General features: G+C 37.2%; 1 protein-coding gene across 2 annotated transcripts in view; it reads left to right on the top strand.

The window, feature by feature from the left end:
• Window positions 1-27311, top strand: part of Plbd1 (phospholipase B domain containing 1) — a 66462-nt gene that overhangs the window by 12500 nt on the left and 26651 nt on the right. For both annotated transcript variants that reach the window (XR_007108201.1, XM_047548374.1), the window contains exons 2-4: window positions 1600-1819; window positions 20555-20638; window positions 22512-22650. Coding sequence is in view for 1 of the 2 variants with exons in the window: in XM_047548374.1 (XP_047404330.1) it covers window positions 1600-1819; window positions 20555-20638; window positions 22512-22650 (443 nt within the window). In the remaining variant the exon portion in view is untranslated. The remainder of the gene's footprint in view (window positions 1-1599; window positions 1820-20554; window positions 20639-22511; window positions 22651-27311) is intronic.

The raw sequence follows: 27311 nt of genomic DNA, 5'->3' as shown, positions 1-27311 counted from the left end.
TGCTTGAACATGAGTCATGAGGACCAGGAGGCAGGATGGATTTAGGTTTCAGGTTGAGAGATGATAGAGATAAGAAGCATGGAATGACGGAGGTGGGTGGGTTAGGAGGGATTATGACTTTTATTTTAGATATTTTGAATTTCTAGTGCTCATGGAATCTTCCAGATAATCTTTTCAGCGTACCATGGAGTATACAACATAAAGGGGAACCCATGGGGAGAATAAAGAAAAAGGCAGGGGAAGAAGAAGGGGATTCAGGAGAGAGCAGCATCCCAGATACCATGGGAGCAAAGAATTTTAAGAATACAGTTGACCATTTGGGTCCATGTATTTCACATTTAAGAATTCTACTGATCACGGATTGAAAATATTTAAAACAAATAATTGTGTACGTACTAAATATGTGTCTTACTAAATTGTCATTATTCCCTAAACAATACAGTATAACAGTTATTCACATAGCATTTACATTGTATTTGGCATGAAAAGTAATCTAGAACTGACTTAAAGCATACAGGAGTATGTGTTTAGGCTCCTTGCTAATGCTAGGCCATTTTATATGAGGAACTTGAACATCTGCATAGTCTGGAATCTGTAGGGGGTCCTGGAAGCAATCCCCTGAGACACTAAGTGGTAACTGTAAGGAGTCACCAGGATCAAGTGCTTTCGCCAGTTCATAGGACACTAGGATCCATTAGTGAGCCGGGCAGGAGCAGAGCTGGTGGTGTGGTGGGGATGGACAGAAGGGCAGCAGGCTGGAGGAAGTGAGGAAGTGAAGTGTGGGGACACTCTCCTTCCAGAAGGCAGGCCTGAAACTGCGCCAGTCATGTTTGTAGCTCTAGCACCGAGCACAGTCCCCGAGAGAGCGTGGATGCTCTATAAAATTCGTGATGATTTCATGAAGGGAATGAGAGATCCCAACCCTAGCTAAGCCTGTTCACAAGTGGCAGAGAGGGCTTTGTAGTTGGTTTCCTTTTATCTCTGAGACAGTGGAGCATCTTATGCTAAGGCGGACAGAAAGGGTGCGCTTTGGGGTACAGGTATACTATGGAACAAAGTTCCTGAAGTAGGTGAGGGGGTGGAATCCAGAGTAGGTAGGATTGAGGTGAACAAGACGGGAAAGGTGGAATGAGTGCAACACCCTGGGGGACCACGGGTGATAGCTTCGAGGTTTTCTGAGAAATAAGGATGTCACACATGAAGAATTAAGCAGGGGATGTAGAACAAGGAGCCTATGAATGCCTTTGGTCCAACTACAGAGGAAAACGGAAAAAGTTGGTGACCAGGGCCAAGAAGCTTTTCATTGGCTGAATTAAGAGGTGAGGATGAGCTCCAGTTCCAGCCCCGCCCAAAATCCCACGCCTGCAGATGACACTCTCAAGCCCACCTCTGTGATGCTGTAGCTACACCCCTCCCTTTGACCTGCCTCTCTGCGCTCTGGTACATCCCCCTTGATTAAAGCTCTGGTTTTTCCCCACTGGTGGCAAGGACAACTATATTCTAATAGAATAAAAATCTTTAGAAGCAAATATGTTGGAATTGTTGGTTACATAGAAACCACACACCTACATATTCTAGCACCTTTTCCTTTTCTTCCAGAAGTCTACTATGCAACTGCATACTGGATACCTTCTGAAAAGACAATAAAAGTCAAACACGTTCTGGACAAGAGTGGGGATGCCTATGGCTATTACAATGACTCCATGGAAACCACAGGTTGGAGCATCCTGGAGATCAGAGCTGGGTATGGCTCTCAGGCCCTGAGCAACGAGATCATCATGTTTGTGGCTGGCTTTTTGGAGGGCTACCTCACTGCTCCGTAAGTACCCTAGTCATGGAGCAACTGCCTGGTCAACCCCGTCCTTTTCCTTGTCTGGCAGTGACCCTTGTGCATCAGGTCCTTTGCATGTGATAAAAAATTTATCAGAATTACAATTGTGCCCATTATCACACCTACCCACAGGTGCAAAGCCCACTTGCTCTCCTCTGTTCTTATGGCACTTCCTTCTTTAAATCTTCCTTTTTTATGAAATGGTTTTAAAAGACAGGGAGTCATCCTATTTATCATTTGTTGTTTGGCAGAAAGCAGATAAGAGGCGGAATGACTCCTTGAGAATTGTAAAGCAGGGAAAAGATTAATTAAAAATAAAATGTAAGAGCATTTATTTTCCACCATCTTGAAGCATCTTTGGGCAAAGGGATTTTAAATTGAAATTTTAATGAGTCTACTATAAATGTTCCTTCCAGTTCTATTGTTATGTGATTCTGGTGTCATTGCTTTGTCTTATAAAAATAACGAGGATGTAGTTAATAATAGTGCAATCAGGATATATGTTTTTTAGAAAATAGCTCTTTAAGGACACTAAAGCCGCAACACATTTAATCCATCCTCATCCCTTTTTGGATATAAAGTGTTTTTATGACTTGACTTGGTTTCTTTTATTTTATATGACCTAGTTGTTAAGTGCACTTTCCAAAACTTATTTGGGGCTGTTACTACTTTAGTTATAGTAAGCGAGATGCCGATCTTTATCTATCTTGGAGTAGTCAATATTACATCAGATGTTAAGTGCCTAGTTAAAGGGCTCTTGGCTACATTTTTTTAATTTAGACTACAAAATTCTATCTTGATTTTTGTACCTAATTTTTGTTACTCTACCATGCCAGTCCTCTTAGCAGCATACAACCAGAGAGGTATAAAACTTCACAAACTGAATAAAACAGTTTAAAACCATGTTATACCTATAAAAATCTGAACTTTTCATCCTCCCTCTAAATCCTTATCCACTTCAATATTTGTGCTGAGTTCTGGTTGCGCTATTTAACTTGAGATGCAAATTTGGGAGAATTAATGCAGACTGAAGTCATGGGGATATAAATGGATTCAATTAACCCCTCAGTGACTGGGATCACTAAGGGATTTTGAGGGAGCAGCTCTAATCTATGAACTCTCTAAGGATGCACATCTTCCTTGGATGTTTCTGTTAGTGTCACTGCTAAAGAGAGTTCACCAGGTTTGAGACATCTTCTGATAAAGGTGGCAGTTCTTATATTCTTACATTGCAGGAAAAACCCAGTTTTAATGTCTCACAGCTGACACTTTTGTGTCATTTCACCTTTGTTTTTTATATAAAGCATTTATCTTTGAGTAACTCTATTTGCTCCCACCAAAAAAAACTCCATAGAAGGAGCCATTTTATTAATAAATTTTAAAAATACTTCCATATTAAAATAAAAATCATTTTTTATTTTTTAAAAGACAGCTACTATTACAAAACTATTCAGAGACCATTTTCTTGTTTAATTTGTCTTTCACATATTAATCAGCTTTTGAAGATTAAACAAAAATGAAAAACCCAAATACTTCCTGCCAATTATGGCCCAGACATCAAGAATCTGAGTTTGCCTTCCCTACAGACAAGTGGTAACAGCTGATGAAGGATCAGGAGTGAGGGAGAGACAGGTCTGTTGATCTGTCTAATGCTGGAGCCTTAAGGGAAAGTTGGGACACTCTTGGCAGCCTCCCTGCTGCAGCCAGAAATGCAGGAGAATCCTTTAACCACAATGCTGCAGAGTTGAAGAGAAGAAAGCACCTAGGAGTCAAAGAAGGCTTTGTGAAAGATGTGAGGGGTGGGTCTGGTGCTTGGTAGGTGAGAACCACTTGACCAGACTGGGAGGAGGGTCACAGAACAGAGTGCTGAAAGAAGGCACTGAGTCTGCAGTGAGTAGGCGTGGAGGCTCTGAGTGAGCAAGCAGGGACCAGAGTTTAGAAAAGACAAATGGCAGCAGCCTTGTGGAAGGCTTTGTATGGAGGTCCTCTCAGCAGTTACCATTCTCTGCTTCAAACAGTGCAGAGAGGTTTCTTGAACTTGAAAGATGACCTCTGTGTTTACCTCTGTCTGATGTTGTGACTGTGGTAGCTCTTCCTGCTTTCTCAAGGGTGGCCTTCCCATGCACATAGCACCGAGAGGACCTCCACTCTGCAGAAGATTTGAGGTATCTCATTGGACAGGAGATGTTGGTAAACAGCAGTATGGTAAAGAAGTGAATGGGGTGGTTGGAAAAGAGAAGTCAGTATGTAAGTTAGAAGGAGGAGGAGGAGAAAGCCAAGAAGATGATAAGGGGAGGGGAAAGGAGGGATGGAAGGAAGAAAAGAAAAGGAGGGGAAAAAGAAGGCAAAGGAGAAAAAAGAATCACAATCAAAAACTATGTTTAGAAGCTGCTGTTCAAAGGCTGTCATATTAGTATTTCTGAAAGGCAGATGGAGGGGAATTTCTGAACTAGCATACACTTACAGACCCTGCTTTGTGCTTAGTTCGAAGCTAGGAACACTGGAATAACCCCTAATGACCAAGCATGCTTCAAACAGACCTTGGACAATGGTTGGGAAAGAAGGGAGCTATCCATTCCTTCTTCCTCCCCTAGTGTGGTCCAGGAGATTAAGGGTCATTATACATTCTGATGTCTAAGTTTATTTCAAAGAAAGGGATAGGCCCAGTGCAGTAGAGAAGCTGGGCTGACAGGGGCAATAGCTCCAGCAGGGACACAACAGAGCAGATGCTAGGATTCACAGGATTGCAGCTCCCAGACCAAAGGCACCACCCAATACTGACGATCAGCACCTCAGCCCACGGTACACCATCTCAACTGAGCAGCTGGAGGCAGTGTGGTCCCTTCCGAGCAAAGGTATCCAGCACTCTAAAGCAAAGCAAAGCAAATGAGCTTAAAATGCCAACCACCAGGAAGCTATAGCTACAACCATAAGCCAGTAGTGGAGAAAGAATCCTGGTTACAGGTTAGGTGTTGTCTTTGTCTGTCAGCTACACTTGGGCAGTTGTGTATGAGAAATAATAGCATCTTCATATACAAACATCATTTCTCAACTTCAAACATATACTGCTGGGGCCTGTTACTGGAGCTGCTTTGCGAGAAAAAAATCTCACACCCTAAAACACAGCCTTAGAGCAAGGGTGTCTGAGCCTGGCTGGGAAGGTGAGCTTGCATGAGGGGACCAAAAGTAAAAGCCTTCTTTTCTCATAGTTTTCACACTAGCAGCACAACCACCAAGAGCAGTGGGCAGTGTAGGAGCACCACATTTATTTATTTATTATTTGTTTATTTATTTATTTATTCATTTTTGAACAAATGGAAAAAGAAGGTTTATTGCTTTGCTAGCAAAGGAGAGACACAGGGGATTCCTGTTCCAGAGGCTGTGATTCTGCCTATCAGCAGGAAGTGGGTTTTTAAAGAGGTGATTCAAAGGCTACATTCCACGTGTCTTAATTCACTTGTTAATTTGGGAGATAGTCATTTCTGAGATCTTCTGGCCCCATCCACAAAGTCTGGATTATTTCATTCCTGTGGTGGGTGTGTACTCAGGGACAGGTAACTGCCTAGAAGGGGAAGAAAGGTAATCCTATTTCCCCTGAGATTAGGGAGGGGGAGAGATTAGGGAGGAGCAGGAATAGAGGAAGAGAGAGAAACATGTCCATTTAAAAAATAAGTTGCAGTGGCAGAGCAGCAAGGGCTATATTCAAAGCATAAGTGGGCCACTGTTACATTTCCCCACTGTCAGTTTCTACATTCCATTTCCATGGAAAAATGGGTGACAACATCTCCAAGCCACTTTCTGCTGAAAAAGGGCAAAGCTGGGGGAAGTAACCTGAAGGAGGACGGCCACATTTAAAATGGCTTTTTAGCACATTGCCACCTCTAAAATGGCTTTCTTTCTATTTTGTCAACTTGAGGGCAGGAGGTGTGTGAGAGAAAAGATATTGTGGGGTAGATAACTGAGTTGCTTAGATAGAAGGAGGATTGATTTGATCACCTAGGAAGAGATTATTTGCTCCTTGCAATTTATGAAATACTTGAGAAACCGAGTATAAACCTGCAAATAAATATTATCAAATCCTCTTAAGTATTTCCCTTGGAGTATTCAATAATTTTTTGCCTCCTTGAACTGTTACAACACTTCCCAGGTAACAGTTGGGTTCTGGGCTGGCCATCTATGGTTTATCATGATGCTTAAGGCCATCTGCCTGTGGCTGACCCTGCAGAATTATGTTATCATCTGCAGCAGCAGCCAGAACCAGCTAGGATCACAACTTGGAGTAGGAACTATATTTTTCAGGGGTTTCTCTCACTGTCTTGCCCTTCTTTGCTCTTCCTTTCTCCTTCTTCCACTGTTCCCTTCCTGGGAATCACTCCCTGAAGGGTGTTGGCATTACCATGGAAATAACCCCATCAGATGGGCTCATGAGTCATGCTACAATGCCCTCCCAACTCCAGGTGACCATAGACTGCACTGTGGCTTCTGACCCCAGACTTTTCATTTATCCCCCTTCCTAGTATCTCAGAACCAGGATTTCTGACAGCCAGATGCTGCCTCCCTTCACTCCACTGTAGAACAACTGCTCATCCTCCAAGTTCCGTCTCAGACTCTGTCTTCTTGATAAAGCTCTTTATGATTCCATTCCCACTGGATTATTGCTCAATCTCTCCCCTCCACCTTCTGTTAGTGTTTTGAGGGCAGGGTCCCTATCTTAGTCATGTTTATATACCCCAAACACCTGGCACAGTGCTTCACCCCCCAGCACTTACTTAATTACACCTTTATTAGGTTTAATGGAATCCTGTTGTTGCAATTCTATTAGAGATGAATCAGAAGGATGAAGTACATATTTCCATGTAATGCAGTAGGGTAGCAGCCCTGGCCAAATTGAGCATCTTCCTTTGTTTTTCAACTCTATGGGGCGGCTCCCTAGAGTTGCAAATTCAGTTTCTGATGTCTCGCTGATGATGTAAATGTTGATAAATAGTCATGGATTGATTTTTAATGAAATGAGGCATGAAACCTTTCTGGAAAGAAGGGTGATGAGGGTGTGGGGACCTGGGCTGCTCTAGTTTGTATTGAAGTGGCCCATCTCTTGTGTTGCTGAGGCAGCTGCTGAAACTACCTCTTCTGGAATTACCCAGTTTGAATGAGTCAATTCAGCTCAACAAACACTTGTTTTTCTACTTGGCGCCAGGCGCTGGGGATAGGGGGAAGGTAGCAAGGAGAGTTTTTCTTAAGCGCATTCTTCAAAGGAGATTCTTTAAAAATTTTTTTAATTTGTTTTAATTAGTTATACATGACAGTAGAATGCACTTTGGTATATCATATATAAATGGAGTATAATTTCTCATTCTGCTGGTTGCACATGATGTAGAATTCTACCAGTCATATAATTATATATATATATCTAGGGTAATAATATCTGATTCATTAAAGTACATATATTGAGACAACAGCTGCAAAGACTATGATGAAGTTCTAACAAAACTGCTGCACAGACAGAGGAAGTAACCAAACATGGTACCTCTTTTATTTTTGTGCTACCAAGAATCTTCCTTCATACCCCCAACTTGATCCTTCTGATGTTAGAAACTGAACATGCTTCCAGGTCAAGACTGTGGGCTAAGCAAAGACAATTAAGAGGTAGCCTGACACTCAAAAACACCAAATGACCTACCAACTAGTAATCATTTGGAGTTTAAACTTGGACCACAAAATAATGATGATAATGATGGTGATGACGATGCCAGCTAGCACTTATATGGCATTTACAACGTGCCAGTCACTGTTCAAAGCATTTTACATACGTTGAATTATTTAATCCACAACAATATTAAAGGTATGTATCACTGTTATCCTATTAGTAATGTGAAAATTTGGGTAAAGAGAAATTAATTAAGTTGCTGAAAATCACAGTTAGTAAGTAGGAGCCGGGATTAGGCTGTCTAGCTACAGCATTTGCCCACACATGCAAACGCCTAAGTGGGTTAGTCACCATGGGAAATACTAAAGGAACCCAATGTAATCTGTTGCCCAGGGTGTCAAAACAAACAGAAAAGAGTAGGAGAGAGCAAATGACAAGTGCTGAGTGACAGAGTATGGAAATAACGCACAAATATTCAGGAGAAGATGGGCAAACATGTGTCTTTATGACTCTCAACATGTGCATGAGTGTGACAGATGTAAAGAGGAATCTTGTCACCTTTAGGAGGGAACTTCCTGACCTTGCACACTATAGGAGATGCAACTAAACCTAATATATCCACAAAGTGGATGCTGCTGTCCTGTCTGATGTGGTCCGGAAGCAGGAGGAGTTAGAAATCTTGCTCTTCCTCACGTAGTCCAGGAGTAATGGAGTCACATTTTGAACTCAGAATTCAGTCTGTGCCCTTCAGTGTTATACTCTGTATCTCCACCACACAGAAGTGTGTTGTCTCAAGACAGGGATCAGAGAACAGCTTCATCCTAAAGAGAACTCAAGCGGGGGTTTTCCTCAGATCCCGAAGGATCAGTGGACAGCACCACTTCTTGCCTCAAAGTAGAGGTGTTTTCTCCCTGCTATGAATGTCAGAATCAGAAAATCTGTTCTCAAAAATATTTTTTAAGAATTAGCTCAGTTTCCCTCTCATATATCCATCTGTCATGTCAACTACGATGTAGATATCCTCAGCAATCACCCCCAAATCAAGATTAATGTTCCTCTGCTTCAGCATTTCTCTACCCCAGTGCTGTTGACATTTTAGGTTGAATTATTTTTTTGTCATTCTTTGCAGAACAATTCGCAGCATCCTTGGGCTCTACCTGCTAGATGCTAGTTGCACATCTTCCCTCACTCAGTGTGACAACCAAAACTGTCTCCAGAAATGCTCCCTGGAGGACCAATCAGTCCAATTGCAAAGCCCCACCTTATTTTTAAATGGACTAAAAATGTAGGGAGATCAGAAACTCTGGATAGAGCTAGACAGGGTTCAGAGATAGAGGCTTGGGGTAAAACTATGAACTTTTTGTTTCCTTCCCTCAATGGGCCTTGCACATCAATAGACAATAATCTATTTTTCTGAAAAATAAATCTTTATTTTCACATAACTTGCTTTATTTCCAAATGCTCATTTCTCCTGAGGCAGAAGTGTTAGAATATAGTCATTTCCACATAAACAGAATAACATGTCATTTAAACTGAGTCAATTCAGAATGTTCCATTCCTCTTCTAACCAGATTTTCCTACAATGGGTCAGTGTGATTGAGGCATTTGGAGGGGTTGTCTTGTATCTTCTTCCAGTATCCACTGAAGTGGAACTGTCACATTTAGTCTTTGATTTGAGTACTTCCCCATCAGACATCTGATGAGACTTCCTGGTCTCCTTGGTCTCTGACTACATAATCACTGACAACTGAGGTTGCTATATTCATTGGAAGGTCTGAGTCCCCTGCCCACAGCAGGTGTAGGGGCTCTCAGCATCTACGTACTTCACTCTGGAGCACTTGAGAAATATTTGGTTCTTCCTGAAATTCGTGTGTAGGTGTGTAGGGATGTCACATTTTCTCAGGGACCCAGGAAATTCAGGTATCATCTCTACTTTCCCATGCAATCTCAGAATGGGAAACTGAAGAGTTGTTGCCTCTCTGAGCAACTAACTCAAATCATCAAATCCACCCGGGGTTCTGTGGTCAGTTTTCTGTGGTCAGAACCCTGGTCAGTTTTCCATTGCTGTGACAAAATACCTGACTTTCCACTACTGTGACAAAGTACCTGAGATAATCAACTTAAAAGGAGGAAATGTTTATTTTGGCTCATGGTTTCAGAGGTTTCAATTCATGGTTACTTGATCCTCTTGCTTTGGACCTTGGTGAAGGAGGCCTGTTTTGCCTCATGGTGACTGAGAAAGAGGCAGTAGGGTCCCAATATCATCTTCAAGGGCATGCTCTAATTTTCTTCCATGAAGCCCCACCTCCTAAAGTGTCCATTACCTCCCAAATAGCACCATAGGTTGGCGACCAAGCCTTTGATACATGTGCCTTCGGGGACATTCCAGATGTGAACTATAGCAGGTTCACTTAACTAAAGTGTGAGGTCAGTACAGAGGGTCCCTTTATTGTTACCCACATACCTGTCCAGCTGTATTCTTGTTCTTTCTCTTATTTGGAAGGGGTAGAGAGGGAAAAGTGACCAATAGAAAAGGTCTGGTGGCATAAAAAATATGCAAACAAAAGTTAAATGTGATGATTCAATTAAAAATATATGTACAAATAATTTGAAGGAAAAACTGAGGTAAAGTTTATGAATATGAAGACCATAATATAAACGATTTCAAAGGATTTTAATGTTGTTTACCTAACTAGCAACTAACTCTATTTTCGTTTTATTAGTGTCAGTACTGAAAACTACTAGGTAAAGGATATTTAAAGTATATGGCGAAAAGTTCCAGTTCTTGGAATGAGTCACCTCTTGCTTCCAGTTCTAAACTCTCTGGATCAGTAAAAATCATCAAATAAAAACCCAGATTAGGACTTTAGGAAAATTTTCAGTCCAAGGGATGTAGAGAGCAATTTGATATATCCACTCTGCGTTAAACTTGTAGCAGGTGATAGATAAAATATATGGAAAGAAAACATTGTAGTAACATAACTGGGTGTCCAAAATAAGAGAAATATCTCTTGAACCAAAAAATGGAGAAGCATGTGGTAAAGTAAAATCTTAAACCAGGAAGGAGAAGTGGGGAGAGAGAGAGGGAGAGAGAAAGAAGTGGGGGCTGGGGTCCCATACCCTTTCAAGAGTATATCCCCAGTGAACGAAGGATCTCTCATAAGGCCTACACTCATAAGGGTCCACGGCACCTCCTAATACTACCACCCTGGGAACAAGCCTTTACATATAGACCTTTGGGAGCTATTTATCCAAACCATAGTAGCATCCTAGCCTATAGATTTATAAGAAACCATGAGCATGTGGGAGTGGGAACAGGGTTTGGAGGCAACCAAAATCAAAATCAGCCTGGTGTTGTGGCACCCGCCAGAAATCTCAGGAGGCTGAGGCAGGAGAAATCCAAGTTTGAAACCAGCCTTAGCCACTGGCAAGGCAACTTAGCAGACTCTGTCTCAAAATAAAAGATAAAAATGGCTGGGGATGTGACTCAGTGGTAAAGAACCCCTGGGTTTAATCCCTAGTACTGAAAACCAAAAACTAAAAACTAAATCATCCATACACTGGCTCAGTTACAATTATACCTGCAATATTCCATAGGAAAGTCCCCAGAAAAGTTCTATAAGGCCTGATTCCTAGGACTCAGATGGAGGTACTAAGGGCAAAATAAAAGGAGACATATATAAAGAAACAACAAACAAACCAGCACACTGGAGTTCCAAAACATACACACACACACACACACACACACACACACACACACAAATTGAATGCTAAGAAAAGCAGTCAACTAAATCAATGACTATATCATGAATGTACTCCAGATTAATTTATGTAATGGTTCACAAACACTGAACTTATTTTAATGTTTTAAATTTCATTATTTATTTATTTATTTATTTCAGTACCTGAGATTGAGCTCAGGGTCTTGCACATTAGGCAAGCACTTTTTGTTTTATTTTGAGACAGGGTCTTGTTATATTGCCCAGGCTGTTTTCAAACTTGTCATCCTCCTGCCTCGGCCTTCAGAGTAGCAGAGATTACAGGTGTGTACCACCAAGTCTGGCTTTTAAAAAACGTTAAATTTGCTTAGGATGCTTCAAGTTATAAACAAACAAAAAACTTAAGGGAGAATTTATGGAACAAAAAGGAGAAATAAGAGGACATATTTGTTTGTTCTTTCTAGATAAACATACAGTAGACTGTATTTTGACATATTATACATATACAGAATAAGTATAACTTGTTCTGATTAGGATCCCATTATTGTGATTGTACATGATGTGGAGTTACATTGGTCGTGTATTAATATATAGGGACAGGAAAGATATGTCTAATTTATTCTACTGTCTTTCCTGTTCCCGTCCTTCTCCCTTCCCTCCATTCCCCTTTGTCTAATCCAACTTACTTCTAATCTTTTCCTCCTTTGTTGTGGATTAGCACCCACATACCAGAGAGAACATTCTGCCTCTGTTTTTGGGGGGACTGGTTTATTTCACTTCTGATATTCTCCAGTTACATCCACTTACCTGCAAATGCCATAATTTCATTCTTCTTTATGGCTGAATAATAATCTATTTTGTATATATACCACATTTTCTTTATCCATTCATCTGTTGAAGGGCATCTAGGTTGGTTCCATAGCTGCTATAAACATTGATGTGACTGCATCACTGTAGTATACTGATTTTAAGTCCTTTGCATATAAACTGAGGAGTGGGATAGCTGGGTCAAATGATGGTTCCATTCCAAGTTTTCTGAGGAATCTCCATATTGCTTACCATAGTGGTTGCACCAATTTGCAGTCCCACCAGCAATGTATGAGTGTACCTTTTTCCCCACATCCTCACCAACATTTATTGTTACTTATATTCTTGATAATTGCCATTCTGACTGGGGTGAGATGAAATCTCAGTGTAGTTTTGATTTGCATTTCTCTAATTTCTAGAGATGTTGAATATTTTTTCATATATTTGTTGACCATTTGTATTTCTTCTGTAAAGTGCCTGTTCATTTCCTTTGCCAATTGTTGATTGACTTATTATTTTTTGTGGTTTTTTAAAATTTTTTAATTTTTTAGTTTTTTGAGTTCCTTATATAGCCTGGAGATTAATGCTTTATCTGAGGTACAGGTGGTAAAGACTTTCTCCCATTCTGTAGGCTCTCTCTTCACATTCTTGATTGTTTCCTTTGCTGTAAAGAAGCTTTTTAGTTTGATATCATCTCATTTATTGATTCTCGATTTTACTTCTTGAGTTTTAGCAGTCTTACTGAGGAAGTCAGTTCCTAAGCAGACATGGTAGAGAGTTGGGCCTACTTTTTCTTCTAGTAAGCACAGTCTCTGGTCTAATGCCTAAGTCCTTAATCCACTTTGAGTTGAGTTTAATGCAGGGTGAGAGATAGAGGTTCAATTTCATTCTACTACATATGATTTCCAGTTTTCCCAGCACCATTTTTTGAAGAGGCTATCTTTTCTCCAGTGTATGTTTATGGCACCTTTGAGAAGACAGATACTTTTAAATGACCTTTTAGAAAAATTATAAAAGGAGCTGGGGTTGTTGCTCAGTGGTAGAGCGCTTGCCTAGCACATGTGAGGTTCGATCCTCAGCACCACATAAAAAATATTTAAATAAAATAAAGGTATTGTGTCCATCTACAACTAAAAATATGTTTTTAAAAAAAGAAAAATTATAGAAGAAAATTATATGGGAAAAGTGACCAGGTCCAACCCACACTGTAGGGGAAGGAATGGCATACTTGAAGCAGGGTCACTAAGGGTTTTTCTAGGGGACTGGTTACCACACCTCCATTTACTTCTACCTCCCAACATTATTTTGAGGTATTTCTCAGATTTTTTTTTTTTTTTTTTTTTGGTACCAGGGAATGGACCAGGGGTATATAACCACTGAGCCACATCCCAACCTTTTAAAAATATTTTATTTAGAGACAGGATCTCGCTGAGTTTCTTAGGGCCTCCATAAATTGCTGAGGCTGGCTTTGAACTTGAGATCCTCTTGCCTCAGCCTCCCAAGCTGCTGAGATTACAGGCATGCGCCACCATAACCACTGCAATTCCTAGATTTCATGTCATCTCCTCTGTAAATATTTCAATGTGTATTCCTAAAAGATAAAGACTCTTAAAAAATATAGAACAACAGTACCATTATTATACCTAAAATTTAATAATCAATCTCAAATATTTTCACATATTCAATCTGTATTCAACTTTTTAGTTGTCTCATGAATATCACAATGTGTTTTCATTGGTATATTTCTCTTTTTATTGGTATATGACTAAAGTGTGTTTTAAGGCACTTTTAATCTATTATTTCCCCCTTTTATTCTCATAATGTATTTGTTGAAGAAATTGCTTGTTTGACCTGTAATTTCCTGCAGTCTGGGGTTTGCTTATTAGATCTATGTGGTATTAATTCAACACCACCTTTTATATTTCCTTATAAATAGACAGCCATTGATTTTTTTAAAAATTTTATTTGTCCTAATTGGTTATACAGGACAGTAGAATGCATTTTGACACATTGTACACAAATGGAACTGTTGTTTTGTAAGAATAGCATTTTTCACAAAATGAAATCAGGGTGAATCTTATCATCAAAGGTATTGAATACTTTTTGGGTTTTTTTCGTGTGTGTGTATGTGGTGCTGGGAATTGAACCAGGGCCTTGGTGCTTAACAGGCAAGCACTCTACCAACTGAGCTATAGCCCCAGCCCCTGAATACTTTTTAAGGTGATAGTTATGATACTGTTGTCATTGCTCAGTGTGTGCAAATTTGTCTTGCCTATTTATATTGTTACCTCCTTAGTTATTTATCTCTTCTGGGGGTGCTGGAGATTGAACCTCGGGGTGCTTTATCACTGAGCTACATCCCCCATTCTTAGTTTTTTTAAATTTGAGATAGAGTCTAAGTTGCTGAGTCTGACCTCAAACTTGCATTCCTCCTTCCTCAGCCTCTGGTGTAGCCAGAAATACAGGTGTGCACCACCATGCTCATCTTTAACAAAAACTTTAAATTTGCTAAGAATGCTTTAAAGTTATAAGCAAGAGAAAACTTGAGGAAGAATTTATGGAACAAAAAGAAAGAAATAAGATAGGTAGATTTTTAAAATGACTTATTAGAAATATTATAAAAATTATAGAAAGTAATTTTTTAAATTTATTTTTATTGTAAACAAATGGGATACATGTTGTTTCTGTACATGGAGTAGCAGCATACCATTTGCATAATCATACATTTTACATAGGGTAATGATGTTTGATTCGTTCTGTTATTTTTTCCTTCCCCCCACCCCTCTTTTCCCTCTATACAGTCCCTCCTTCATCCATTCTTGCCCCACCCACCCCCCATTATGTGTCATCATCATCTGCTTATCAGCGAGATCATTCGTCCTTTGGGTTTTTGAGATTGGCTTATCTCACTTAGCATGATATTCTCCAATTTCATCCATTTGCCTGCAAATGCCATAATTTTATTATTCTTTATAGCTGAGTAATATTCCATTGTATATATATATATATATACCACAGTTTCTTTATCCATTCATCAACTGAAGGACATCTAGGTTGGTTCCAATATCTGGCGATTGTGAATTGAGCAGCTATGAACATTGATGTGGCTGTATCTCTGTAGTATGCTGATTTTAAGTCCTTTGGGTATAGGCCAAGGAGTGGGATAGCTGGGTCAAATGGTGGTTCCATTCCAAGTTTTCTAAGGAATCTCCACACTGCTTTCCAGAGTGACTACACTAATTTGCAGCCCCACCAGCAATGTATGAGTGTACCTTTTTCCCCACATCCTCAACAACACCTATTGTTGCTTGTATTCTTGATAATTGCCATTCTAATTGGGGTGAGATGGAATCTTAGTGTAGTTTTGATTTGCATTTCTCTTATTACTAAAGATGGTGAACATGTTTTCATATGTTTGTTGATTGCTTATAGATCTTCTGTGAAGTGTCTGTTCATATCCTTAGCCCATTTGTTGATTGGGTTATTTGTATTCTTCATGTAGAGTTTTTTGAGTTCTTTATGTATTCTGGAAATTAGTGCTCTATCTGAAGTATGACTGGCAAAGATATTCTCCCACTCTGTAGGCTCTCTCTTTGCATTGCTGATAGTTTCCTTTGCTGAGAGAAAGCTATTTAGTTTGAATCTGTCCCAGTTATTGATTCTTGCTTTTATTTCTTGTGCTATGGGTGTCCTATTAAGGAAGTCTGATCCTAAGCCAACAAGGTGAAGATTTGGACCTACTTTTTCTTCTATAAGCTGCAGGGTCTCTGGTCTGATTTCGAGGTCCTTGATCCATTGTGAGTTGATTTTTGTGCAGGGTGAGAGATAGGGGTTTAGTTTCATTCTGTTGCATATGGATTTCCAGTTTTCACAGCACCATTTGTTGAAGAGGCTATCTTTTCTCCATTGCATATTTTTGGCCCCTTTGTCTAGTATGAGAAAATTGTATTTATTTGGGTTTGTGTCCATGACCTCTATTGTGTACCATTGATCTACCTGTCTATTTTGGTGCCAATACCATGCCGTTTTTGTTATTATTGCTTTGTAGTATAGTTGAAGTTCTGGTATTGCGATACCCCGTTTCATTCTTCCTGCTCAGGATTGCTTTAGCTATTCTGTGTTTCTTATTCTTCCAGATGAATTTCATGATTGCTTGCTCTATTTCTGTAAGGTACATCATTGGGATTTTAATTGGAATTGCATTGAATGTGTATAGCACTTTTGGTAGTATGGCCATTTTGACAATATAAATTCTGCCTATCCAAGAACATGAGAGATCTTTCCATCTTCTAAGGTCTTCCTCAATTTCTTTCTTCAATGTTTTGTAGTTTTCATTGTAGAGATCTTTCACCTCTTTGATTAGATTGATTCCCAAGTATTTTATTTTTTTTGAGGCTATTGCAAATGGAGTTGATTTCCTCATTTCCCTTTCAGATGTTTCATCGCTTGCATATAAAAATGCTTTAGATTTATGGGTGTTGATTTTATAGCCTGCTATTTTGCTGAATTCATTTATGAGGTCTATAAGTTTTCTGGAACCTCTAAATATAGAATCATGTCATCAGCAAATAGTGACAGCTTAAGTTCCTCTTTTCCTATTCATATCCCTTTAATTTCTTTGGTCTGCCTAATTGCTCTGGCTAGAGTTTCGAGGACAATGTTGAATAGAAGTGGTGAAAGAGGACATCCCTGTCTTGTTCCCGTTTTTAAAGGGAATGGTTTCAGTTTTTCTCCATTAAGAATGATGTTGGCCATGGGCTTAGCATAAATAGCCTTTACAATGTTCAGGTATGTTCCTACTATCCCTATTTTTTCTAGTGTTTTGAGCATGAAGGGGTGTTGTATTTTGTCGAATGCTTTTTCTGCATCAATTGATATAACCATATGATTCTTTATCCTTAAGTCTACTGACATGATGGATTACATTTATTGATTTACGGATGTTAAACCATCCTTGCATTCCAGTGATGAATCCCACTTGATCATGGTGCATGATTTTCTTAATATGTTTTTGGATATGGTTTGCCAATATTTTGTTAAGGATCTTTGCATCTATATTCATCAAGGATATTGGTCTAAAATTTTCTTTCCTTGATGTGTCTTTGCCTGGTTTGGGTATAAGGGTGATATTAGCTTCATAGAATGAGTTTGGTAGGGTACCCTCCTTTTCTATTTCCTGGAATACTTTGAGAAGTATTGGAATGAGTTCTTCTTTGAAGGTCTTGTAGAACTCAGCTGAGAATCCGTCTGGTCCTGGGCTTTTCTTGGATGGTAGGTTTTAATGGCTTCTTCTATTTCATTGCTTGATATTGATCTGTTTAAATTGTGTATGTCCTCCTGGTTCAGTTTGGGAGGAGCATATGTCTCTAGAAATTTGTCACTGTCTTCAGTAGTTTCTATTTTGTTGGAATACAGATTTTCAAAGTAGCTTCTAATTATGTTCTGTATCTCAGTGGTGTCTGTCGTGATATTTCCTTTTTCATCACAAATATTAGTAATTTGAGTTTTCTCTCTTCTTCTCTTTGTTGTGTGGCTAAGGGTTTGTCTATTTTGTTTACTTTCTCAAAGAACCAACTTTTGTTTTGTCAATTTTTTGAATCAATTTCATTGATTTCAGTTCTGATTTTAATTATTTCCTGTCTTCTACTACTTTTGCTGTTATTCTGTTCTTCTTTTTCTAGGGCTTTGAGCTGTAATGTTAGGTCATTTAGTTGTTGACTCTTCATTCTTTTCTGGAATGCCCTCCATGCAATGAATTTTCCTCTTAGTACTGTTTTCATAGTGTCCCAGAGATTTTGATATGTTATATCGTCATTCTCATTGACCTCCAAGAATTTTTTTATCTCCTCCCTGATGTTTTCTGTTATCGATGTTTCATTCAATAGCATATTATTTAGTCTCCAGGTGTTGGAGTAATTTCTGTTTTTTATTTTGTCATTTATTTCTACTCTCAGTCCATTATGATCTGATAGCACACAAAGCAGTATCTCTATTTTTTTGCATTTACTAAGGACTGCTTTGTGGCATAACATATGGTCTATTTTTGAGACGGTTCTGAAAGTAATTTTTAAAAATCTCTTAAATAGGTAAACTGTAGACTAGATACAGAGAAAAAATTGAGAGATTTACATAATACACAACCCAAAGTGTAAAAATACCAAAAAGCCTGTTATTAGACATAGCTATTGGATGAAGTAACTCCAACATGGGTCTGTTAGGAGTCCCAGAAAAAGTACCTGAAGGGAATTTCAGATCAGAAGTAATTGATAGGGTTATAGCTAAGAATTTATCAAAATTGAAAAAAAAAAAAACCACTTCCTTAATTGGAGGACACAGTTCATTAAATTGCTGCAATGCAGTAAATGAAACTACAGAAGATTGAAGGTAAAGAGAATAATCTTAACAGCTATCAGAAAGACATTAACTACAAAGGAATCCCAACTAGATAGCATACTTCTCATCACAAATAATAGAGTCATAAAATATGAGCTGAGGAAAAATATCTAAGTGGAATTTTATAGCCATTTAAATTATCCAAGTAAGGTCAAAATAAAAATATGTTCATACATATAAAGTGCAACAAATTACCACCCAGACTTCTATTAAACTATTAAAGGATATACTTAAGTTAGAATAATAGGAGGTAAATTTTGGAATGTAAGAAGCAACAGTTAATATAAGAAACAAAGAAATTAATAATACTTTGATTGTTAAAGGTAAAAAATAAAAATAAATTTAAACATATAAATAGTTTTAAATTCAATAGGTAAAACTAAATCTTTGAACAAAAACATGACAGAGAATGTCCACAATTAAGGCTTGCTAAAATATACTTCATGTTTGGATGAAAAGAGAATTATAAAATTCATTTAGATTTTATAAGAAAATATGTAGTTATGAATGGTTTCTAAAATGATTATTAAAGGAGTAGAAGATAGATGGTAAATTTGTTATCTAAACAAAAACAAATGTAAAAGAGCAGAATAAAAGGAGAAAGAAATAGCATATAGAGAAAGCAAAAGCATATAGAGCCAAACCCAAGAATATTAAAATCACAGTAATATAAATGGATTATTTTCATCAACTAAAAATATTTACTCTAAGCTTTTGAGACATTTTTAATTTTCAAAGTAAGTTTTAACATAAGAGGGAGGAGGGATGGAGGTATGAAAGATGTTGAAATGAGACAGACATCATTACTCTATGTACATATATGATTACATGGGTGGTATGAATCTACATTGTGCACAACCATAGAAATGAAACGACGTACCCCATTTGTGTACAATGAATCAAAATGCAGTCTGTAAAAATAAAGAACAAATAAAAATAAACAAAATAAAATAAAAAACAATGTTAAAAAAAGAATCCCAAATACAAAATAATTCTGTGAGGAATAGAAATTAAATGGAGAAGTTATTTAAACCTATCAAATTGTTGAATATCAAAGTCTGCAATACCAAGTGTTGGTGAGATGGTCTAGGAAGAAGGTGTAGGTGTAAATTGGTACAGTCTTTGTGGAGAACAATTTAGAAATAACTAGTAATTTTATATATGATATTCCATGTAATGTATTCATAACATATATAAAATAGACATACATAAAATTAATAGATATTGACAAATATTTATATATGATATGTCATCTATATGATAGTCACCCCAGCAATGATTGTGTGTGTGTCTGTGTGTGTGTGTGTGCATATGTGTAACATAATACAGATAGGTGGTGTATCCTTGGGTGTTTGGTATATTCTGTGCTTTTCTATATGCTGGAAATGCTTCCCAATTTTATACACACACACACACACACACACACACACACACACACACACATTCTAAAAGAACAGGCAAATGTGTAAAATAACATATATAACAATTTTTAAAGTTACATACAATATTGAAATATTAGTAACTAGTTAAATATCCATCATAGAATGCATACATGAAGTGTTATATAGTCATACCATGTAATTCTACCAGTAGCTGAAAAGACTAAATTTAATGGGGAGGTAACATGGTATTTCTCAGAAAGTCATGTTAAGAGAAATAAACAAATCAGAGGGATAAATAAGTTCTTGTTCATATTTTATCATATGCAGCATGATAAATAATAGTAAGCATTATTTAGGATTAAAAATATTTATAGTGATTATATAAAAACCTACATGGGAATAAGGTCAGATTCAAGGTTGCAGTTACCACTGGGGATAAAGGAGGGGAATTCATGTCAGGAAGGTGTGTACAGGGACTTCAGTCTTCCCAATATTTTGTTTTATGTCTTGAACTATAGATGGAAAAAAATGGCAAAATAAAATGATTTAATAAAGTTAAGTGATAAATACATGGTTATTTGCTATATTCTATACTTTCCATGTATTAGAAATATTTTTTAACTTAAATGTGTGTGTAATTTATTAAAAAATATAGTAGAGAAGATTTGTAATTAAAGGTATACTATTTTAACCAAAAGATTGGGTAAGTTGTCATGATGAAGAAATTTCAAGAAGAAAACTAGGAATCTTTAACAGTTCTCACCTATCGTTTCAGACACATGAATGACCACTTCATAAATCTCTACCCACAGCTGATCAAGAAACCTTCCCTCATGGATAAAGTGCAGGATTTTATGGAGTATGTATAAAAACTTTCCTCTTTTCATTGTTATTAATACTAAAGGGCCTGAATCTGTCACTTCAAAGAGCAATTATTCTTTTGCTAATTTCTTTTTCCATCCTGTGGCAGGATTCTAGAGTTGTTCTTAGAGTAAGGCACAGCATTTTTGGTGATGGCATGAAAACTGCTTGCAGAGAACATGTCCTTTAATTTCCGTTCTTTCAAAGGTCAAGTTAAATGTCAAAGTTATTGATAGCTAACACTGCTAGAGGACACCATCAGTGTGCAGCAGGCAAAGTTAAATCCCTGAATCCCCTCTACATGGGTGCCCCACTACTTCCTGCAGGGAGCCTTTCTCCTTCCCTCAAGTAGTTTCTTTTTCTTGGGCCTGGTGGCTAACCCTAGCTGGGTATCAGCTAATATCTAAAATCATCATTCTCAACACCCTATGAGAATATTTCCATTTTAATAAAGTTATCTGAAGACTAAAATTTTTAAATATGATTAAATTTGTAGGATGACAGGAGATTCATTTGGGGACAGAAAGGGTCCAAATAACACACTAAGCAACCTCTTCATAAAATGCTACAAGTCCTACTGGGCATCAGTTAAAACCCATGGGGCTAGGAACTGGGGTTGTGGCTCAGTTGTAGAGTGCTTACCTGGCATGTGTGAGGCACTGGTTTCAATCCTCAGCACAACATGTGGATAAATGAATAAAATGGAGGTCCATTGACAACTAAAAAAGAAAACAACAACAACAACAACAAAAAAAAAAAATATATATATATATATATTTTTAAAAACCCATGGGACTAGATCCTGTGAGCCAATAACATTGTATTGGGAGTGATCTAGCAATAGCTTGAGCAAATAAAAAATTGCTTTCTGTATACAAAGTTATACCAGAAAGAAGAAAGAATAAAAAGATTATTTTAAAAGTAAGAGCTTTTTGCAGATTTTCAATTGTTTGGATAGAATAAAAGAATGGATCTAAACCCTGTGACTTGCCTCCTGGGAGTGCTAATCCATGTTTCATATTCCAAGGACACTATATTGCCAAGGGCTCCTTGGGGTATCTAATGCCAAATACATATAGGTCAATCTGAATTGAGTTGAACATTGTATTTTATTTGGATCACACATACAGACCTAGCACTTGTTAGTTACCTTAATAAAGGAGAGATTATAACCTAATTTTAAAAAGAGTGTTTTGCTAATCCTGTTGGAATGGAGACATTGAAGCAGATATTAATAACAACTGAAATGGGATGAACCACCAGGGGGAGGGAGGAAGGGGAAGTAAAGGGAACGTGTTAGAAAATGATATTGTCAATGTGTGCATACACAAATACATAATGGAATTCACCATTATGTACAATTATAATGCACCAGTTAAAAATATGGAAAAAAAAAAGAAATGACATGAACTATAAGCAATGAAAATGATCTGGGAGAGAAGCATAAATATATAGAAAACACCTTGTCTTGTCCTTAGGAATTTTATTTCCTGTAGTCTAACTTTATCATTTCTACATACAGAAGTAAATAAAGTCAATCAACATATTTATTGACTTACTGACATATCATGGTTTTATATGAAATGTATTTGCTTGATTTTCTTTGGTCTTGGTATCACAGGTAGGTTAATATTGCACACGTATTTTGGTTCTAGATAGAGTCCAAAAGAAGCCATTAAAGGGGAGAGAGAAATTAAAATTCATTTAAGGTTTGCCCTGAAATCTTTTGAGTGACCAGAATGTTAGAAGATCTAGAATTTAAATTATGCTAGCATCAGCATCTGAGTATATAATCTCTAAATGCCTGGTTTGTATTAGCATTGACTGAGCCAACACTGAGACCTCCGGTATAAATGTCGTTTCTCTTCCAGGAAGCAAAATCAGTGGACTCGGAAAAACATCAAGGAGTACAAGAATGACTCATTTTGGAGACATACAGGCTATGTTATGGCACAATTGGATGGGCTATATGTAGGAGCAATGAAGAGGGCTATGGCAGAAGGGACAAAGGTATGATTTTTAAGAAGCTGCTCAGAATTTATATGGCAGAATTTTGAAAACTGTGAAATAGCACTCCAGTTTAAAAGCGGTTCAAATCAGGACAAGAGTATAAATTCCTTGTAGTAAGCACTGTTATTTTATCTGTCATATTCTAGTAACTAACTCACTGTGTTTGACACAGAATTTAAGTTCAAAACACAAATAAACAACTTATTTCTGCGTCTTTTCCATCTTTCATAAGATTGTGCTCAGAACGAAATTTAAAAACCTGATATGAATGTAGTGGCTTTTTAACTAACCTGATAAAGATTTTAGTGTTTTAGATTGTATGCGAATTAATACAAAATGTCTAAGAGTACAAGTTCTGTTTCTCGCACTCCACAACATCCATGTAAACACATAATATAGTAATTTTGGGGAGAAATACCGAATCATTGAGGCTTCCAAAGTACTGTTTGACATGTATGTAGGTGTGTATGTGTGTGTGTATGTGTGTGTGTGTGTATACACGCTAGGCGAAACATACAAAAAGAGTTCACAGAAAAGTGATGCACATGATGGTTAATCATATAAGCTCAGCCTTGTTCGTAAACTTAGAAATGCAAATTAAATCCATACTGATAAGTATTTTCTTACCAGTTTGGCAAAAATTCCAAAGTGTGAAAGTGTACCCTGTTGGCAAGGTTATGGGAAAAGAAAGCACTCTCTTAAAGCACTAGTGGGAATGCAAATGATGCTTTCACTGTAAACAGGAATTTTTGACACTTTGTACCCAAATCATGTACTTACATAAGATTTTACCCAGCAATTCGACTTCCAGTATTATCACAAAAGTACACATTTTTTGCACTGCAAACATACAACAGATATAAATGTATTCATGGCAGATAATTTATTAAAGCAAAAGACTGAATGCAGTCAGATACATACAGGGCTGCTGTATCAATAATACAACTGTAAAAAAGTTGAGGTAGACCTCCAAATGCTATTAGGGAATGACCATTTGGGATTTGTTATTAAGTGTAAAAATATAAGATGAAGAACAGGGTGTATTGTGTGCTATCCTTTACATAAAAAAGGAAAATTATTTTAATTCTTTAGGATAAATACCAAGGCGTGATGGTATAAGCTGGGTCTTATGGTGATTCCATTCCTAGTCTTTTCAGGAGCCTCCATACTGATTTCCACAATGGTTGTACTAATTTACAATTCCATCAACAGTGTAAAAATGTTCTTTTTCCTACATTATTATTATTTGTGTGCTTGATGACTGCCATTATGACTGGAGAAATACATTCATACCAATGTTCTTAGCAGCACAATTCACAATAGCCAAATTATGGAGACAGCCTAGGTGTTCATCAGTGGATGAATGGATGAATGAAATATGGTATGTATACACAATGGACTTTTATTCAGCCATAAATAAGAATGAAATTATGTAATTTGCCGGAAAACAAATAAACTTGAGAACATTATCTTAAGCAAAATAAGCCAAATTCAGAAAATCAAGGGTAATATGTTTTCTCTCATGTGGATGCAAGAGAGGAAAAAGGAGAAAAAAACTGGGGGTGTGTATCTTATGAAAATAGAAGGGAGACCAATAGAATAAAGTGTCAAGGGGGAAAGGAGAAGGGAGGGAAATGGAAGGTACTGGGGAACAATATTAACTAAGTTATATTGGTATAGCGTGCATGTACAAATATGTAACAACTTTTATTATGGATAATTATAATGCACCAATTTAAAAAGTCCACAAGGAAGATGTACACAAAATAATGAGGAACTGCTTGAAAACAGTTTTTCATGAGACAAGTTCTCCCTAAGTTGCTCAGGGCCTCATTAAGTTGCTGAGGTTGGCTTTGAACTCATGATCCTCCTGCCTCAGCCTTCCCAGCCGCTGGGATTACAGCATGTGCCACCACACCCAGCAATAATTACTTTTTGAAGAGGGAAGGAAAGAGAATGGAGGGGAGAGGAATAAAAGCAACATTTCTCTGAATGTGCCTTGTTTATAGGTTTGACTCTGGGACCATGTAAACTGCTGTTCTTAATTATAAAACACAATTTAATCACAAAGAAGGAAAGCGGTTCCTAAAAATTGAAAACAAATTGAAACAAATGTATCTAACTATGTAACAAGTTGATGGCATAACTACACAGAGAATCATTTTTTCAAGTGACATTGAAATAGTTGTTGCTGTACAGCTTTATTGGATTGACCCTAGGGACAGGAAGACCACAAAAAGCAAACACTATCAATAATAAAAACCCAACAAAAACCTTCTTAAACTGTATGTGATAATCTCATTTTAGTAATAGTATTGGTATTGCTATTTGGAAATTTGATAGACTTCAATGAATGAATAGATAAAGTAAAATAAAGCAAATAAGTAATTATGTTAGACAGCAGAATTTTCAGCATTGAAAAAGTCAGTGAGGTAAAGACCCTGAAGTTTTTAAAACTTGAAATGTAGGTAGCTTCCTCAAAAACTACATATTCCCTTAAAGTAATGAGAACCCTTCATCATTCTTCAGAATATGACTTAGGCTAGACAATGGTGTCTTACGACACAGGAGCACTACCATGAAGAAAATGATCGATAAGCTCAACTAACTAAAATGAAGAATTTCTTTTTATCAAAAGACATCATATAAAAAGTGAAGCATAAGCTATAAAGGAGATATTTGCAGTATATTTAACTAACAAAATTTTTTATCCAAAATACATATGAAACAAAAATAGAAAATACCCAATGGAAAAATGGGTAAAAAAACATTAGCAAAATTTTATAGAAGAGAAAATGCAATGACTCATGAATATGAAGAAATGTTCAATTTCAGGGGAAAGCACATTAAAACCTCACTGAGACCTTATCACACACTAGACTTGGAAAATCTCAATCACTGCTGAGAGGAGTGAATTACTATAGTCACTCTGGGAGAAGAAAGGGCATTACTTGAAAAATTTGAAAATAATGCATGTTCTTCAACGCAGCAATTCTGCTCACATTAAAGACCCTCTTATACACAGGATCCCTGTACACAAAGGTCACAGTCGCATTTTTTTTGCTGTGAACTGGAAATATCTCAAATGCTCATCATAAGCATATTGTGATGGAATATAATCAACAAGATAGAATACCATGAAGCAGTGAAAATCAATGATCTGTTTCCACACTGTCAACATTGATAAATGGAGAGAGAGAGGCAGACAGACAAAGCATGGAAGGAATGTCATAAACAAATGCACTCTATTCAGGTGCAGTGGGGCACAGGGACTTGGGAGCCTGAGGCAGGAGGATGGCAAGTTCAAGGTCTGCCTGGGCAACTTAGTGAGATCCTATCTCAAAATAAAAAGGCCTGAGAAGACTGGGCTTGTAGCTCAGTGGTACGCTTACCTAGCATGTGTGAAGCACTGAGTTCAGTTTTCAGAACCGCATATAAATAAAATGAAGGTCCATTGACAACTAAAAAAATATGTTTTTTTAAAAATAGGCCTGAGAATGTAGCTTAGTGGCAAAAAGCACTCAATGCACAATACTGAAAGAAAAAAACTCTATCGATCTATGGTTATATTTGTATAAATTCAAAATCAAAAACAGACACATTTTTTAAAAACTAAATTGTTTAAGGATTCTTTTATAGATGATGAAGTAATAAAGCAGGAAAGGGTAACACAAAATTTATTTTATGTTTGTTTTTTAGTTTTTAAAATTTTTTTATTGGTGCATTGTAATTATACTTCATGGTAGAATTCATTATGCCATATCCATATATCCACATTACATAATTTGATCAATCTCACCTCTCAGCACTTTCCCTTTCCATTCCCTCCTCCCTTCCCCTAAACTGCTAGCTCTTCTCTATTGAGCTCCCTATTATTATCAATTAGTGCATTCTAACTATATTTATATATGCAGAATTCATTGTGGTACACCCCCACATGGGCATAGCATAATATGGTGGATTTCATTCCCCATTCTCTCCCCTCCTCCCTTCTCTCAATTCCTTCCTTCTACTCTATTGGTCTCTTTTCTATTTTTGAGTAATATAAAATTTAGCATAGTGGTCACTGCTGGTTGGAAAGGAAGATGAGGAGATTAGAAACTTCCAAGGTTCTAATGTTTCATTTCTTAAATGGTGGGGTGAGTGCATAGGTGTTTTTTATTCTGTATATTATGTATATAACATCCTTATTCCTTCATATGTATAATTTTTAATATTTTAAATTAAAGGCAAATTACAAACCAGAAAAAAATATTTGCAATTCACATCAGAGGCAAGGGGCTAATCTTGCTAATATTTAAAGAGTTCTTAAGAGTCAATAAAAAAAAAAAGCCCAGTAGAAAAATGAATGAAACATGACATTTTACAAAAAACAAACCCAAAGAGATATGCTTAACTTACTTAAAACACACAAAAAATACAAATTTAAATTACTGTGGGACAGAGTTTTCACTTATTAGATTGGAACTAAACTAAATATTTAATATGTTGTTGAAACCAGAAGGGTATAATTGAAGCAACTCCTCTGAGAACGATCTGGCAATATCAATTAAAATCAAAATCACTTCCAGGAATTTTTTTCTACCCTTAGACTCAAACATATCGATGATTAATTATTATAGCATTGTTTATAATAGCAAAAGATTAGAACAAACCTGAAA

This window comes from Sciurus carolinensis, chromosome 4, assembly GCF_902686445.1.
Source record: "Sciurus carolinensis chromosome 4, mSciCar1.2, whole genome shotgun sequence".
Taxonomy (NCBI): Eukaryota; Metazoa; Chordata; class Mammalia; order Rodentia; family Sciuridae; genus Sciurus; species Sciurus carolinensis.
This window is presented reverse-complemented; position numbering and strand designations above follow the sequence as displayed.